This window comes from Symphodus melops (assembly GCF_947650265.1).
Source record: "Symphodus melops genome assembly, chromosome: 6".
NCBI classification, from domain to species: Eukaryota; Metazoa; Chordata; class Actinopteri; order Labriformes; family Labridae; genus Symphodus; species Symphodus melops.
Genome location: NC_136696.1, coordinates 2,011,401 through 2,028,400, shown reverse-complemented (window position 1 = coordinate 2,028,400; position 17,000 = coordinate 2,011,401). Strand labels below are relative to the sequence as shown.

At 43.6% G+C, this 17,000-nt stretch overlaps 1 protein-coding gene and 1 long non-coding RNA gene across 5 annotated transcripts in view; both read right to left on the bottom strand.

Annotated features, from left to right (window-relative positions):
- Positions 1-17,000, bottom strand: part of LOC306825253 (piggyBac transposable element-derived protein 4-like) — a 73,019-nt gene that overhangs the window by 7,560 nt on the left and 48,459 nt on the right. The window contains exons 2-6 of one of the 4 annotated variants that reach the window (XM_079345861.1): positions 10,035-10,218; positions 8,962-9,414; positions 4,786-5,205; positions 265-327; positions 14-76 (exon numbers count right to left, since the gene is read on the bottom strand). The exons of 1 other annotated variant lie outside the window; for it this stretch is intronic. In XM_079345861.1, the coding sequence (XP_079201987.1) occupies positions 14-76; positions 265-327; positions 4,786-5,205; positions 8,962-9,414; positions 10,035-10,206 (1,171 nt within the window). In that variant the 5' untranslated portion in view covers positions 10,207-10,218. The remainder of the gene's footprint in view (positions 1-13; positions 77-264; positions 328-4,785; positions 5,206-8,961; positions 9,415-10,034; positions 10,219-17,000) is intronic. 2 more of the 4 variants (XM_079345862.1, XM_079345864.1) reach the window with 2 other exon arrangements.
- LOC306825478 lies at positions 14,242-14,965 on the bottom strand. Its single transcript, XR_013779272.1, has 2 exons — positions 14,901-14,965; positions 14,242-14,338 (listed from the first exon to the last, which is right to left on the bottom strand). It is a non-coding gene; the product is annotated as an uncharacterized lncRNA (long non-coding RNA).

The window sequence follows — 17,000 nt, the reverse complement described above, 5'->3', positions numbered from 1 at the left end:
TATCATATCTTACCTCTTTCACCTTGGGTAGGTCTGTATAAAGGACACCTGGGCCTTGAATCCCTGGACTCTGCATCTGGAAAATGACAGTAAAATGTCATACAAATATTCATTTGATAAATAGTTTGTGTAAAAAATGAAAGATAAATTATTTCTTCTTCATCTCCTCTAACAAATTAGCAGATGCTCTCATATAGTATCTTATAATCATACAATCCAAGTAAGATACTATCAAACTAAAAAAAACATGTCATCAAATCTCACCTCTTGCACCTCGGGAATGTCTGGACCTCGGAGACCTGGATCTTGGGAACCTGGACTCTGTGTCTAGAAAATGACAGTAAAATGTCATATAAACATTCATTTGGTAAATAGTTTGTGTACAAATTGAGATGCAAATTATTTCCTCTTCATCTCCTCTCACAAATTAGCAGATGCAAAATGAAAGATTCATTTGGCTTTATATAGCTACATTATAGTGTTGTAAATATCTCTATAATGCTTGTAGGTGCTAAACGACAGAGTAAACTGTTTTAGCCTATGGTATTGAAATTAATAATTTGTCGGTTTTCCTGGAAGATTCTCTGATATCAGACCATTTCCGAGTAACTTTTGATTTGTTTTTACCAACCTTAACTCCTCTTAATAAAAACGTGCTCTCTAGAAGTTTAAATGATTGCGCTGTAGCTAAATTTAAGGAAGCTATTTCAGCTGCCTTTGTTTCAGTACCATCCTCTAACCCAGTTGAAAACTCCTATAATCACTTTAGTCCCTCTCAGCTAGATTAGTTTGTAGATAGTGCGGTGGATTCACTTAGAGTTACTCTGGATTCAATCGCCCCCCTAAAACAGAAGCCAATCAAACGACAGAGATCAGCTCCATGGTACAATTTAGAAACCCGTACTCTAAAACTAACGTCACGTAAATGTGAAAGAATTTGGCGCTCCACCAAAACGATAGAATCTCGTTTAATTTGGCAAGATAGTCATAATAGATATATGAAAGCTCTACGGCAGGCCCGCACTGCCTATTACTCGTCTCTTATTGAAGAAAATAAAAACAATCCTAGATACCTCTTCAGCACTGTAGCCAGGCTGACAGAGAGTCATAGTTCATTTGAGCCATCTATTCCTTTAGCCCTTAGCAGTAATGATTTTATTCGCTTTTTTAATGATAAAATTCTAATCATTAGAGACAAAATTAGCAACCTACTACCTTTACTTAGTGCAGATTCCTCCTATATTTTGGATACAGCAGAAACTGTTCCAAATTCTCATACTACCCTCGACTGTTTTTTTCCAATTAACCTCACAGAACTAAATTCGATTATTTCTGCGTCTAAACCGTCAACCTGCCTTTTAGATCCAATCCCAACCAAGTTGTTTAAGGAAGTCTTTCCCTTAGTTAGCAGCTCCATACTAGATATGATCAATATATCTTTAGCAGCAGGTTATGTACCCCAGTCATTTAAAGTAGCTGTAATTAAACCGCTCCTTAAAAAGCCTACTCTTGATTCAGGAACTCTAGCTAACTATAGACCTATACCTAACCTTCCTTTTATCTCCAAGATCTTGGAGAAAGTGGTAGCTAATCAGTTGTGTGATTTTCTCCACAACAACAGCTTGTTTGAGGAGTTCCAGTCGGGATTTAGAGCTTACCATAGCACTGAGACTGCACTAGTTAGAGTAACAAATGATCTTCTGTTAGCCTCAGACAGGGGACTTCTATCTGTGCTTGTCCTGTTAGATCTTAGTGCTGCTTTTGACACAATTGACAATCAGATTCTGTTACAGAGACTAGAACAATGACTTGGAGTTACAGGGACTAGAACAATTGCTTGGAGTTACAGGGACTGCTTTAAGTTGGTTTAGATCCTATTTATCAGACAGATCTCAGTTTGTTCATGATGAGTCCTCTATGTACACCAAAGTTAGCTATGGAGTGCCTCAAGGATCAGTGCTTGGTCCGATTCTATTTACATTATATATGCTTCCTCTAGGTAGTATTATGAGAAAACACTCCATAAACTTTCATTGCTATGCAGACGATACTCAGCTCTACATAGCAATGAAGCCAGAAGACACCAACCAGCTTCGTAAACTAAAAGCCTGCCTCAAGGACATCAGGTCCTGGATGACAAGAAACTTCTTACTGCTCAACTCAGACAAGACTGAAGTTATAGTGATTGGACCTAAGAACCTCAGAGAGACTTTCTCTGCCAATATGACGGCCCTTAGTAGTATTAGCGTAGCCTCTAGTACTACCGTTAGGAACCTAGGAGTTCTATTTGATCAGGATATGTCCTTTGATTCATACATTAAACAAATTTCAAGGACAGCTTATTTTCACCTTCGTAATATCTCTAAGATCAGACAGATCCTGTCACAAAATAATGCTGAAAAATTAGTTCATGCATTTGTTACCTCCAGGTTGGATTACTGTAATTCTATTTTAGCAGGGTGCTATGGTAAATCTCTAAAGACCCTTCAACTCGTCCAAAACGCTGCAGCTCGTGTTCTGACTAGAACTAGGAAAAGGGACCACATGACTCCTGTATTGGCTTCTCTCCATTGGCTCCCTATAAAATCTAGAATAGAATTTAAAATCCTTCTGCTCACTTACAAAGCTCTAAACTGAACTGTCAGGCACCATCCTATCTTAAAGAGTTAATTGTACCGTACTTTCCATCAAGAACATTACGTTCCCAGAATGCAGGCCTGCTCGTGGTGCCTATAGTCTCTAAAAGTACTATGGGAGGTAGAGCCTTTAGTTATCAGGCACCGCTCCTTTGGAATCGTCTACCAGTTGGGGTCCGGGAGGCAGACACACTAAGTACTTTAAAGAATAGACTTAAAACTTTTCTTTTTGATAAATCTTATAGTTAGGGCTGGCTTAGGACCAGCTCATAGTTATGCTGCTATAGGCCTAGACTACCGGGGGAACTGGCACCAGGATCTCTTATCTCTCTCTCCCTCTTTCTCTCCCAGCTTTCATATCTTATTACTGCTTGTCTCTATCTTTATATTCTAACCTCTCCCTTTTCTGGGAGCTCCTGAGCTCTCTTAGGTTCCTTGGGACTGTTGGTGAGGATGGCCTGCCCAAACAACCCCCCCCCCAACGAGGATGGCCTGCCCAGACCCCCCCCCCCCCCCCCCCCCCCGCCCGCCCACAAACCTATCCTATCCTACTCTTCTTTCTGCATCTTCTCCCATCTCCCCCATCCCATTTTCAAGCCCAGCACAGTTTAGCAGATGGCTGTTCCGTCATGAGCCCGGGTCTGCTGAAGATTTCTGCCTGTTAAAAGGAAGTTTTTTCTTGCCACGCTATGACGGATTAAGCTGGGCTCTTGTAATACAGCCATAAGTAAGGTCCTTTACCTGCTTTTTGTAAACATAACAATGAGCATGGTCCTGTTACCTGCTCTTTCGTTAATGTTAACAGACAAACAGTAAGGTCCTTTACCTGCTTTTGTAAAGTGTCTCGAGATAACGCCTGTTATGAATTGACGCTATATAAATAAAGATTGATTGATTTGTTTTTCATCTCCTCTCACAAAATAGCAGACGCTCTTGTCTTGTATTGTGTAATAATCGTCTTAGTAACATACTATCAAACTAAATAAAACACCATGTTATCATAACTCACCTCTTCCACTTCCGGTGGGTCTGTAAGAAGGAGACCTGGACCTCGGAGACCTGGATCTTGGGAACCTGGACTCTGTGTCTAGAAAATGACAGTAAAATGTCATATAAACATTCATTTGGTAAATAGTTTGTACAGAATGAAAGATAAATGACTGATAGAACGCCACTGGCGCGAAAATAAGAACAAAGGAGATGGGTTTTTTTTTTTTACTTTCCCGCGGGTGGTCTTGTTTGTTTGTTTTTGGCCACACAGTCCTGTAACTTTCTCACAATATCCGCCAGAGCGCCCCCATCGTATTTCACTGAAAACACCAATTGACGGAAAATCTCGTCAATGGCGGGGAACGGTTGGGTTTCAAAAGACGGAAAATTCCGTCAATGGCGGGGAATGAGTTAAAGATACCTTCAGAATTTTACAAAAACAAGATGAAAAAAAAAATTTGATGATTTGATGTCATCACACCTGGGCCTCCATACATGTGCGCTGGTGACTGAGGGCATTGCCTCATTGCCGGAATTGCCGACCCAATCTGTCAGTAGATCGTAGACAGTACCTAACATCCGTGCAGTATACTTGTAATACCTACTGTTCAGTAGACACTAATAGTTCAGTTTTTTTTTTTTTGACGTTTTACAGCTAATTTCACACATCATTGAGGGTGGAATAATGCAATTCACTTCCAGAAATTTCTTGATCCTGTGTGCGTCTTTTCACCTGTTTGAGAATGACTTTGGTTGATCAAATGTCACACCTGAAAAATCTTTTACCACAGGTGCTGTGTGTGATTTCATGTGAGCTGTCAAATTACATTTAAAAGTAAAAGATTTGTTACATACTGTGCAGATAAACGGCTTCTCACCTGTGTGAATTCGATGTGCTTTTTTAACACTGTCTTTGTGGAGAATGCTTTGCCACAGGTGCTGCAGGAGAAAGGCTTCTCACCTGTGTGTGTTCTCATGTGATCAGTAAAATGAGATTTTAATTTGTAAGACTTGTTGCATGTTGTGCAGGTAGACGACCTCTCCTTTGAGTGTGATTTCAAGAAAGGCTTCTCACCTGTGTGTGTCCTAATGTGTCCTGTCAAAAAACCTTTTGTTCTGAAAGATTTGCCACAGGTGTTGCAAACAAAAGGCTTCTCACCTGTGTGTGTTCTTGCATGAAGATTCAGTTCTGATTTTTTACACATCTGACCTTTTCTTTTGTAACGGTTTTTTGTTGGTTCTGATTTTCCAGTTGATTCTGAGACTCTGAGCTCTCTTCCTGTGGGATCTTGATCTTCACCATCATGAGAGTTGTGAGAAAGAAGCTGGTGTTCACTCTTTAGTTGATCTTCACTGTGGTCACTCTCCTCATGAGTAAGAGTCAACATGAATGTGTCAGTCTCCTGCTTCAGTACCAGCTGCTCTCCCTCCTGACTGCTGCAGTCTTCCTCCTGCTCCTCTTTAATCTGTGGAGGCTCTGGCTCCTCTTGGTCTGGACTGGAGTTCCTCTCCTGGTTACAGAGCTGCTGGTCAGTCAGAACCTCCTCCTTCTCTTTACACACATGTTGCTGTGGGAGAGCTGGAGGAAGACAAACAAATACAGTAAAATTAAGAATGGAGAGCATCTTGTGGCCATCCATTTTCTGCCGCTTATCCGGGGCCGGGTCGCGAGGGCAGCAGTCTAAGCAGAGACACCCAGACTTCCCTCACCCCAGACACCTCCTCCAGCTCTTCCTCTTCCATCATGTCTGGTTGCATCCTACTGTTGTGTTATGCTACATCTGTAATGGTTGACATGATCACCCTAACTAGGTCAAGTTTCACTCTACTGTCTTTGACACTTAATGCTAATCTGCTCCTCAATAGTTTGGTACTTTAATGGCAATCACCCTAATCACTCCTGGTTTCACCTTATTGTTTTGGACACTTAATGCTAATCACTGCTCCTTTATGTTGCTGAGCATGCCAATGGCCCAATCTGCATCCCTGCATTGACTGTTAAATGACTGTACTCACACCTCTGGCACTACCTCAAACACCTCTGTACATGCTCATGTAACTAGTTTCTAGAAGGTCAGCACTTTGTTTCTAAGGCTCTTTAACTGTTTACAGGTCTCTTTTAATCAGCACATGTTTTTCTCTCCTCACAGGTTATGTACATTATGCTATATAAGTTTAAGTCTAATGCTAATGCTAACTGCACAGGCTTAACTTGTAATTATGTTTACTCTTAGTCACATAGGGGCTCCTAAATCTTGTTTGGGGATTATTGTATACAGAGGGGAGGGGGGACAGCGGGTGTGTATTGTAACTAATGTCTTGTGTCCTGCCTGTCTGTATACTGCTACTGGATGCCTTGAATTTTCCTCGGGATCAATAAAGTATCTATCTATCTATCTATCTATCTATCTATCTATCTATCTATCTATCTATCTATCTATCTATCTATCTATCTATCTTCCGGTGGGACCCCGAGGCGTTCCCAAGCCAGCAGAGAGACATAGTCTCTCCAGCGTGTCCTGGGTCTACCCCGAGGCCTCCTCCCGGAGGGACATGCCCGGAATCCAGGGGGCATCCGGACCAGATGCCCAAACCACCTCAACTGACTCCTCTCGATGTGAAGGAGTAACGGCTCTACTCCGAGCTCCTCCCTGGTGACCGAGCTCCTCACCCTCTAAGGGTGCGCCCAGCCACCCTACGGAGGAAGCCCATTTCAGCCGCATGTATCCGAGATCTCGTTCTTTCGGTCATGACCCAAAGCTCAAGACCATAGGTGAGGGTAAGAACGAAGATCGACCGGTAAATCGAGAGCTTCGCCTTTCGGCTTAGCTCCTTCTTCACCACGACGGACCGATACAGCGACCGCATGACTGCAGACGCCGCACCGATCCGTCTGTCGATCTCACGCTCCATCTTCCCCCCACTCGTGAACAAGACCCCGAGATACTTAAACTCCTCCACCTGGGGCAAGGACTCCCCACTGACCCGAAAAGGGCCAACCACCTTTTTCCGGTCGAGAACCATGGCCTCAGATTTAGAGGTGTTGATCCTCATCCCAGCTGCCTCACACTCGGTAGCGAACCGCCCCAGTGCGCGCTGGAGGTCCGGGTTCGATGGAGCCAACAAGACCACACCATCTGCAAAAAGCAGAGACGAGATCCTGTGTTCCCCGAACCGGACCCCCTCTGGCCCCTGGCTGCGCCTAGAAATTCTGTCCATAAAAGTAATGAACAGAACCGGTGACAATGGGCAGCCCTGCCGGAGGCCAACGCGCACCGGGAACAGGTCCGACTTACTGCCGGCAATGCGAACCATACTCATGCCCTTAGGCAAAGGGCCCCGAACCCCATACTCCCGGAGCACCCCCCACAGGGCGCTGTGAGGGACACGGTCGAATGCCTTCTCCAGATCCACAAAGCACATGTGGACTGGTTGGGCAAACTCCCATGAACCCTCGAGCACCCGCTGGAGAGTGTAGAGCTGGTCCAGTGTTCCACGGCCAGGACGAAAACCGCATAGTTCCTCTTGAATCCGAGGTTCGACTAACAGCCGGATCCTCCTCTCCAGTACCCTGGAATAGACTTTCCCAGGGAGGCTGAGGAGTGTGATTCCTGAGTAGTTGGAACACACCCGCCGATCCCCCTTCTTGAAAAGAGGGACCACCACCCCGGTCTGCCAGTCCAGAGGCACTGTCCCCGACCTCCACGCGATGTTACAGAGACGCATCAACCATGACAGCCCCTGCACATCCAGAGACTTAAGATACTCAGGGCGAATCTCATCCACCCCCGGAGCCTTGCCACCAAGGAGCTTGCCAACTACCTTGGTGACTTCGGCTTGGGTGATGGACGAGTCTACCTCTGTGAGGTCAGCAGCTCCCCACCTCCACTGTAAACAGTGCTGGTGAAGCACTGCTTCCCCCTCCTGAGGCGACGGACGGTTTGCCAGAATTTCCTCGAGGCCGACCGAAAGTCCTCCTCCATGGCCTCCCCGAACTCCTCCCAGGCCCGAGTTTTTGCCTCCCTGACCGCCCGGGCTGCGGAACGCCTGGCCTGCCGGTACCCGTCAGCTGCCTCAGGAGTCCTATGCGCTAGCAACGCCCGATAGGACTCCTTCTTCAGCTTGACGGCCTCCCTTACTTCCGGTGCCCACCACCGGGTTCGGGGATTGCCACCACGACAGGCACCAGAGACCCTGCAACCACAGCTCAGAGCAGCTGCTTTGACAATGGAGGTTTAGAACATGGTCCACTCGGACTCAATGTCCCCAGCCTCCCCCGGGATCTGTGAAAAGCTCGTCCGGAGGTGGGAGTTGAAGACCTTGCTAACAGAGGGTTCAGCCAAACGTTCCCAGCAGACCCTCACTACACGTTTGGGCCTGCAGAGTCTGACTGGCTTCCTGCCAGCGCATCCAACTCACCACCAGGTGGTGATCAGTTGACAGCTCAGCCCCTCTCTCCACCCGAGTGTCCGAGACACACGGCCGAAGGTCAGATGACACGACCACAAAGTCTATCATCGACCTCCGGCCAAGGGAGTCCTGTTGCCACGTGCACTTATGGACATCCCTGTGCTCGAACATGGTGTTTGTTGTGGACAAACTGTGACTAGCACAGAAGTCCAATAACAGAACACCACTCTGGTTCAGATCAGGGAGGCCGTTCATCCCAATCACCCCACTCCAGATCTCACTGTCGTTGCCCATGTGAGCATTGAAGTCCCCCAGTAGAACAAAGGAGTCCCCTCGGAGCACTGTCCAGCACCCCTCCCAGGGACTCCAAGAAGGCCGGGAACTCCACAATGCCGTTCGGGCCGTAGGCCGAGACGACAGTGAGAGACCTGTCCCCTACCCAAAGGCGCAGGGACACGACCCTCTCGTTCACCGGAGTGAACTCCAACACATGGCGGCTGAGCTGTGGGGCTATGAGCAAGCCCACACCAGCCCGCCGCCTCTCACCGCGGGCAACTCCAGAGAAGTAGAGAGTCCAGCCCCTCTCGAGTAGCTGGGTTCCAGAGCCCAAACAGTGCGTGGAGGTGAGCCCGACTATATCTAGCAAGTTACCTCTCAACCTCCTGCACAAGCTCAGGATCCTTCCCCCCCCAGTGAGGTGACGTTCCACATCCCAAACGCCAGAAGCTGCGTCCGGGGATCGGGTCGCCGAGGCCCCCGCCGTCGCTCGCCGCCCTATCCACATTGCATCTTGTGGCATAATATCATTTTCATTTGTTTTTAAAATAAATATTACGTCATATTTGATCCAAATATAGCCCCACTGGTAACAAATAAAAACCCAACTTCACTTTACATTAGTTAAGAATAGTTTGTTTTTCCTCACCTGTTCTGTGTAAGGTGATGTGAGGTTTCCAAACGATATCCAGCAGTCTGCTCTGACGGTTGATCTCTTCCTCGTACTCGACGATTGTTCTTTTAAAGATTAAAAAAATGTCTTCAGCGGCAGCTGTTAGTCGCTCTTTAATGTGCTCTCTTCCTGTGGGATCTTGATCCTCATCATCATGAGAGTTGTGAGAAAGAAGCTGGTGTTCACTCTTTCGTTGAACTTCACTGTGGTCACTCTCCTCATGAGTAAGAGTCAACATGAATGTGTCAGTCTCCTGCTTCAGTACCAGCTGCTCTCCCTCCTGACTGCTGCAGTCTTCCTCCTGCTCCTCTTTAATCTGTGGAGGCTCTGGCTCCTCTTGGTCTGGACTGGAGTTCCTCTCCTGGTTACAGAGCTGCTGGTCAGCCAGAACCTCCTCCTCCTCTTTACACACATGTTGCTGTGGGAGAGCTGGAGGAAGACAAACAAAAGCATTTATACTAAGATGACCCTGAGCAGATCAAAGGCTTTATTGAAGACAGGAACTTCAGATCAATTGATGCAGACAATAATCCAACAACAAACGACAAAAACAAAGATGTGTAAATAGGGCTAAAAGTAATTTTGTTTTTACATCACAGTTTCAATATGTACTTGTGTCACATAGCAGGTTAGTTTTCTTTGATAACTGGTCTCATATCTGGCAAATGGAGAGGCGTCCAAAACAGCCATGTGGGGGTGCCTTAAAACCGTCTACCTTCTCTGGTCCAAACAAAGACGAGACCATTCAGCACTTCAACATAGCATGTTTCATTAATGTCTGATCATATAGTAAAGTCACTTTATCATTTCATTTAGTCCATGTCTTACAGATTTCTCATTTAAGAGTTAAATGAAAAAAGTATGCTGATTTAGTTGAATTGTATGAGGCCTGCTATAATTCAGAGATAAAGAAAAAGTGTGTGACTTTGGTTGTGATGACTGGATATTAAGTGTTTTTCTCCTTCATTGATGTGACTTGGCATTGGCGTCGTTTATAACACTTTAACATAAATTGTTGTCTAATTAAAATAAGTTAGGCAGTTCCTCACCTGTTCTGTGTAAGGTGATGTGAGGTTTCCAAACGATATCCAGCAGTCTGCGCTGTCGATCTATCTCTTCCTCGTGCTCGATGATAGTTCTTTTAAAAACTACAAATATGTCTTCCGCAGCAGCTGTTAGTCGCTCGTTGATAAACTCTCTCAGATTCTCAGCTGAACACATTTTGTTGTTGTTGTTGTTTTATTAAACTTTAAATAACTTTTGTTCTGATATCAGTCTGAACGGAGATGTAGCTGCGATCGGAACTGGCGCTCTTCTTTGTTTACTTCCGCTGTGTGTCACACTATAAAGCACCGACAACAACGGAGTTAAGGCTGCTCTCTTGTTCCGTTTTAAATGTTTTTTATTCGATATTGAACAAATGCTGATTGGGAACTAAACATTTGCATAAGAAACAAAAAGTATGCATGTAAACAAAAACATATTCTACAGATATAGCATCGATAGCTTCAATGTAAAAAAAATAAATTAAAAAATTAAATGAAAAGCACACAAAATAAACACTGGGGAGTACATATAGTACCCACTACTAAAATTATGAGATTAAGAACTTGACCTCATATAGTTTGTTGAAGAACTCACTATTTGCAGACATCCCTTTTTTTAAAATAAGCTAGGGAGGGTTTGCTTTAATTTCACTTGCATTCATGGATGTTATATTTACCCAGTCAGAGATTTAAGTTGACCATGCTGGACATCTTTTTTGGAAGATCATCCTTATATATCAAAATCTTAAAAAGTTCAAAGAACAGGTTCTCAATAGTTTCAGGCCTTTCTAAGCAAAAAGTTTGGGAATAATAGTGTGGGAGGAGGGGGGAATATTTAGAAAAAGAAGAGGAAGTAAGTGGGGAGAAGAAAAGAGGAGAAAAATGGAGGGTAAATCAACTAACACCCATAAATTCTAACTTTTGGCATTTTTAACGTCTTAATAGGCCTTCGTAATATTATAAAATAAAGTGGGTTTGTTGTGCTTTACAGGGGGAATACGACATGTTCATAAGGCTGTACGATCGATTCATGTCATCGGCAGATTTGAGGTTTATAAACTGCAGGATATTCTTGTTCTTGTGTTGAAGGTTTTACAATAGAAGACTTACAAGACATGAAAAGCACTCTTAAAATACTTGCATCTCCTAAAACATAAGTAATTTATGTTGTTCAAGGGTTATAAATCAGGGGTTTTACTTTGTATTTATTATTAGAGTATTATTAGTTATTTGCTGTCTTGGTTTGATCAGGTTGCAGTGTCAATGTAGATAGCAGATACATAAGACTGACAAACTTTCACAAGGTTAATAAGCATACATATTTGTATATAACCAAGTAGCTCAATGAAAAAAAGAAGGAGCTTCAGACACTTACCTGCTTAACTAAGCTGCCTCAAATGTTCATCCACATTGGGGAGGCGTGAGTAGCTCCCATTTCAAAATCCAGTAACTCTACTCACGCTTTTGTTGTTGTTTTTGTTTTGTTTGTGGCCTCACACCCATAGTGAGACTCTACATGTACATGTACATTACACATTACTGACATGCCACAAACACACACAGGCTTTCTCCTGCCCAGTCAAGGAGTTAGCCCACACATCTACACATGAAACCCTTCTCTTTCTCTCTTCCTCTTGTTTGTTTGTTTCATGTGTTTTGTCCAAGAATGCACCTTGAGCAGCAATGCTTCGCTAATGTCTGATTATGTTTTGATGTTTAGCGCTAGACATAGTTAGACAGTCTGCCCAGACTTTGCCTCAATGTCTGCCCAGACCAAATGCCTCTTGAATTTATGGACTGTTTGCCAAATTAACTTTTGTACAAGTATCTCCAAAGCACGTGGACTGGTGGCCCATAGTGCCCTGAAGACCATGACCTGCATCCCGCTCTTCAGGCCAGGGGGGATGTTGGGTCCAGCCAGGATGGCAAAGTTCAGGCTGTGTATGTTTGGAGAACTACGACAAAAGACTCTATATCCCAGCATGCCTTGCAGGTACTCCCAGAATGCTTTGCCACACCTAACACAGAGGTGTGAAGTCTGGGAGGTATAAAGCCGGCCATGTCTCATTGTTCTGGCTCTTTCAAACGTCGTCTGGCGACGTCCGAGGATACCCAACTCTGTTCCTGTTTCCAGCACGCTGCTCTTTGTTTAAGTTTTGGCGCGCAGCTGATCCAAGGCCTTGAAGCACACCGACGTCCTAATTTCCGAGCCTAGATCATCCACTTGAACGCATCTCAGAAGTATAGTGTTCTATTTCTCCCGTATCAAAACGGTATTGAGAGAGACTGTAAGGATTACGTCTCGTTCTGTCCTTTAAAGAAAGGACACCCACGGAGATCACCTCGCTCGACGGAGGACACGACGGCCCTGCTCAACCCCACTGGACACGCACCGCCATCTCCTTACAACTGCAGAAAGGCCGCTCCAGAACCTCTTTTCTTCCTTTCATCAACCGTGGACAAACGGTTACAAGTGAGGCTTAGCTAGGTCTGGGCAGTTAGATATAGAGAGTGTGTTTAATAACTGAGTTATTATTAGGAAACGGTGATAATATTTGCTTGGTGTTTGACCACTGTGTCTTAGATTTTACCAGAGTAAAATCTCCTTTGTTCTCCTTATTTGTGCCGCTGTGTCTCGTGTGTTTATCTGTGAGCTCCCACGTCATAACCGGGTAATAGACTCACTATCAGAAAGACTAGTGTGAACGCCGTCTGATACAAATCCGGCCACTAGCTTCTGGTACGCGACGTAAACTGTGCTCTGAGTTGTGGTGAGCTCCAGTCCGAGATTGAGCTGTCGAGGTGCGTTGTTTTCTCTCGCTCTCTCGCCTTTACACACACACCTTTCGGTAGACGCACACACATAGAGATCTGTGGCTTTCCAGACGCTGCAGAAACGTAGATCACGTTCTGTGTCCGCCATCACGTGACCACGCGTGGTCGTCGCCATTTTGATCTGTCTCTGTCTGTCTGTCCCTCCCCCTCTCTCTTTCTCTCTCTCACACACACACACACACACACACACACACACACATGTGCCACGCTTGTTTGTTTTGTTTGTTAATTGTAGTTTGGCTTATGATGGTTATTTGTTTGATTGGGTTTCATTGATTTACTTGATGTTGCTTTGTTAAATAAATTCTATTATATCTTAAAAAGTCGTTGTTTGTGATCACTGTGAATTTGCTTTGTGACTTAGGCTGGGCGAAAGGGCTTTGTGTTCGGATTTCACACCTTCAATTAAATACAGATTATTAATTATTAATGATATTGGTATTTAATTAAATAATTTGAGACTGATATTGGTAATATTTTGGTTGTTCCCTGTTTACAGGGTGGTGCCCCGAGGTTTATTAAACGCAGTTTAATAACAATTATTGATTTAGATTAATAATTAAATAAACTTAATTATTAATTTAATTTGACAATCAAATTTTACGTCATAAAACCCAACATAACCGTTGGTCAGGTATTCGCTCCTGAAAATTCCCAACAACACACACATGCTAAACAATGGGCTGCAGTGGCTTAGGTTTGATCTTAATCTGGTAATATTACTGTACCTTTTCAGTCCACATGGTTCTTCAACTTCTCATTGCGTATTTGCTTCCTCGCTCTCCGCTTGTCAACAAATGCACGCTGTCTCAGAGTGGAGACGGAACCGCTTTACGACAGTGCAGTTCCAGTTTGACGTGCACCAAAATGGAGAAGTTACAGATGACTTTTTAAAATATGAATTTATGTCAACTCTTACAGTTATGAGCATGGTGAAATAACATGAGCAAACACACCACCAAGAAAAGCAGACAAAACACACACCAACAAGAAAGTAAAGTTCCTGGGCCAGTGGTAACAATGATCGGGCCAGTGATCTTTGAAAACAATTTTTACTCTGTCGACCACGACTGAGTAAAACAATTAATAAAACAAAATTACACGAAGATATTGGTTTAATTTGAGATTAACAAATATGTTGACATGTCTTTACAGCCTTAAAGATACCTTTAGCAGCATTTTACAAAGAAATATATACCGATTTAAATGTTGCTCAATCATCACACCTGGGCCTCCATACATGCATGGTGGTGACAGAGGGAGATCCAAATTGTAAAGTACCTACACAATCTGTCAGCATGCAGTAGAAAGTGCATACTATCTGTGCTGTATACTGTTGGTACCTACTATTCAGTAGACATGTAGCTGGTCTGGCTTTGTCACTCTGTGTGCTACAAGCTCTCTGCGTTGTGTGATGAATGAGAGGAATACTGAGGACTTTCTTGCCAACTGGAGCAGATTTATTTTCACTCCTGTTCAAAATAAAATACATTCAGTACAACATCATAGACAGGGCTTCTACATGAGCTCTCAGACTGACTGACAGAATGCATGTTTGCTGTGACATTCATTTTTAAACAAAAACACTAAATTGCATTTCAGCTGAATGTGATCATATAGTCAAAGTCAACATTAAAAACATTTTAAAGGTCTAATCTTACTGTTTAGTGAAGACCAAAAATTAATTTAGACAGTTAAGCTAATATTTATACACTTTGTGTTATCTTAAAACAACAAACTCCTTAAAAATCAATATATACTATCAACAAATATAGGGCTCACATACCTGTTCAAAATAAAATACATTCAGTACAGCAACTTCATAGACAGGGCTTCAACCTGCCTTTAACGGGGAAAAGAAAATACAACGGACCGCATGAGAAACTCGGATGCTCTAGCTTAAAGTTCGCCTAATTAGCATTTACAAACAAAGCACTGTACGTCAAATTAAACGTTTTAAATGCTTTAACCGAACAGTCAACATGTTACTAAAAGATAAAATCATAGTTTTAACCACCATTTAACATTTTTTACCGTGTTTTAACTCTGTATGAACTGAGGTGCAGTTGTACACTCGCATCCCCTCAGCGGGGTCTCAGACTGCCCAGCGGGGTCTCAGACGGTCCCTGGGGTTTCAAGGTGATGCAGGATGTAGTTCAGCCCCATGTTAACTGGCATCGTTTTCACAGATGGTCAGTGCAATTGGTGGTGGTGGGGTCTTATTTGCCAAGTGTAATAGAATTTCTGGAATTATTTAGTTAATGTGTAATGTTAATTCACGGCTCCTGTTGTCAGTCAGACCCGATACAGCTCAGCTTTGTCTCGACACCAAGGACAGCTTGGAGAGAGTCAACGGTTGTTGAGGTCACACCTTGGGAAATCTTGACGCCCAACTGCAGAAGTGCGATCTCTAACCTGTGTGTGATTTCATGTGTCTTGTCAAATCTCCTTCATCTGAGTAAGATTTGTTGCATGTTGTGCAGGTAAACGGCTTTTCATCTGCATGAAGTTGAATTATGTGACTATTCAAATTTGAGCTCTGAGAGAAGCTTATCCCACAGTTGCTGCAGGAGAACGGCTTCTCACCTGTGTGTTCTTATGTGTTTTGTCAAATGACATGTCTTTCTGAAAGATTTGCCACAGGTTTTGCAAATAAAGGGCTTCTCACCTGTGTGAATTCGAATGTGCTCAGTGAACGCTGACTTTGAGGAGAATGCTTTTCCACAGGTGTTGCAGGAGTAAGGCTTCTCACCTGTGTGAATTCGAATGTGCTCACATAACCCTGACCTTGAGGAGAATGCTTTTCCACAGGTGTTGCAGGAAAAAGGCTTCTCACCTGTGTGAATTCGAATGTGATGATTTAACCCTGACCATGTGGAGAATGCTTTTCCACAGGTGTTGCAGGAAAAAGGCTTCTCACCTGTGTGAATTCGAATGTGATGATTTAACCCTGACCATGTGGACAATGCTTTTCCACAGGTGTTGCAGGAAAAAGGCTTCTCACCTGTGTGTGTTCTCATGTGTTTTGTCAGAGTACATTTCATTCTGAAAGATTTGCCACAGGTTTTGCAAACAAAAGGCCTCTCACCTGTGTGAATTCGAATGTGAACCTTTAACACTGACTTTGAGGAGTATGCTTTTCCACAGGTGTTGCAGGAGAAAGGCTTCTCACCTGTGTGTGTTCTTGCATGAACATTCAGTACTGATTTGAAACTGAATATTTTCCCACAAATCATGCAGGTATGAGTCTTTTTACCTCTGTGGACACTCAGATGATTTTTTAATTCTGACTTTTCCTTAAAAGATTTGCTGCATGTGTCACATTTAAAAGAGTTTTCAGCCTGGTGAGGACTACAGTCACTCTCTGATGTTTTACTCTTCTGACTTCTTCTTTTGTCACTGTTTTCCTTTAGGTCTGATTTTCCAGTTGATTCTGAGACTCCGAGCTCTCTTCCTGTGGGATCTTGATCCTCATCATCATGAGAGTTGTGAGAAAGAAGCTGGTGTTCACTCTTTAGTTGAACTTCACTGTGGTCACTCTCCTCATGAGTAAGAGTCAACATGAATGTGTCAGTCTCCTGCTTCAGTACCAGCTGCTCTCCCTCCTGACTGCTGCAGTCTTCCTCCTGCTCCTCTTTAATCTGTGGAGGCTCTGGCTCCTCTTGGTCTGGACTGGAGTTCCTCTCCTGGTCACAGAGCTGCTGGTCAGCCAGAACCTCCTCCTCCTCTTTACACACATGTTGCTGTGGGAGAGCTGGAGGAAGACAAAAAAAAGCATTTATACTAAGATGTCCCTGAGCAGATCAAAGGCTTTGTTAAAGACAGGAACTTCAGATCAATTGATGCAGACAATAATCCAACAACAAACAACAAAACAAAGATGTGCAAATAGGGCTAAATGTAATTTTGTTTTTACATCACAGTTGTGATTTGTGGATGTGTCACATAGCAGGTTAGTTTTCTTTGATAACTGGTCTCATATCTGGAAAATGGAGGGGCGTCCAAAACAGCCATGTGGGGGTGCCTTAAAACCGTCTACCTTCTCTGGTCCAAACAAAGACGAGACCACTCAGCACTTCAACATAGCATGTTTCATTAATGTCTGATCATATAGTAAAGTCACTTTATCATTTC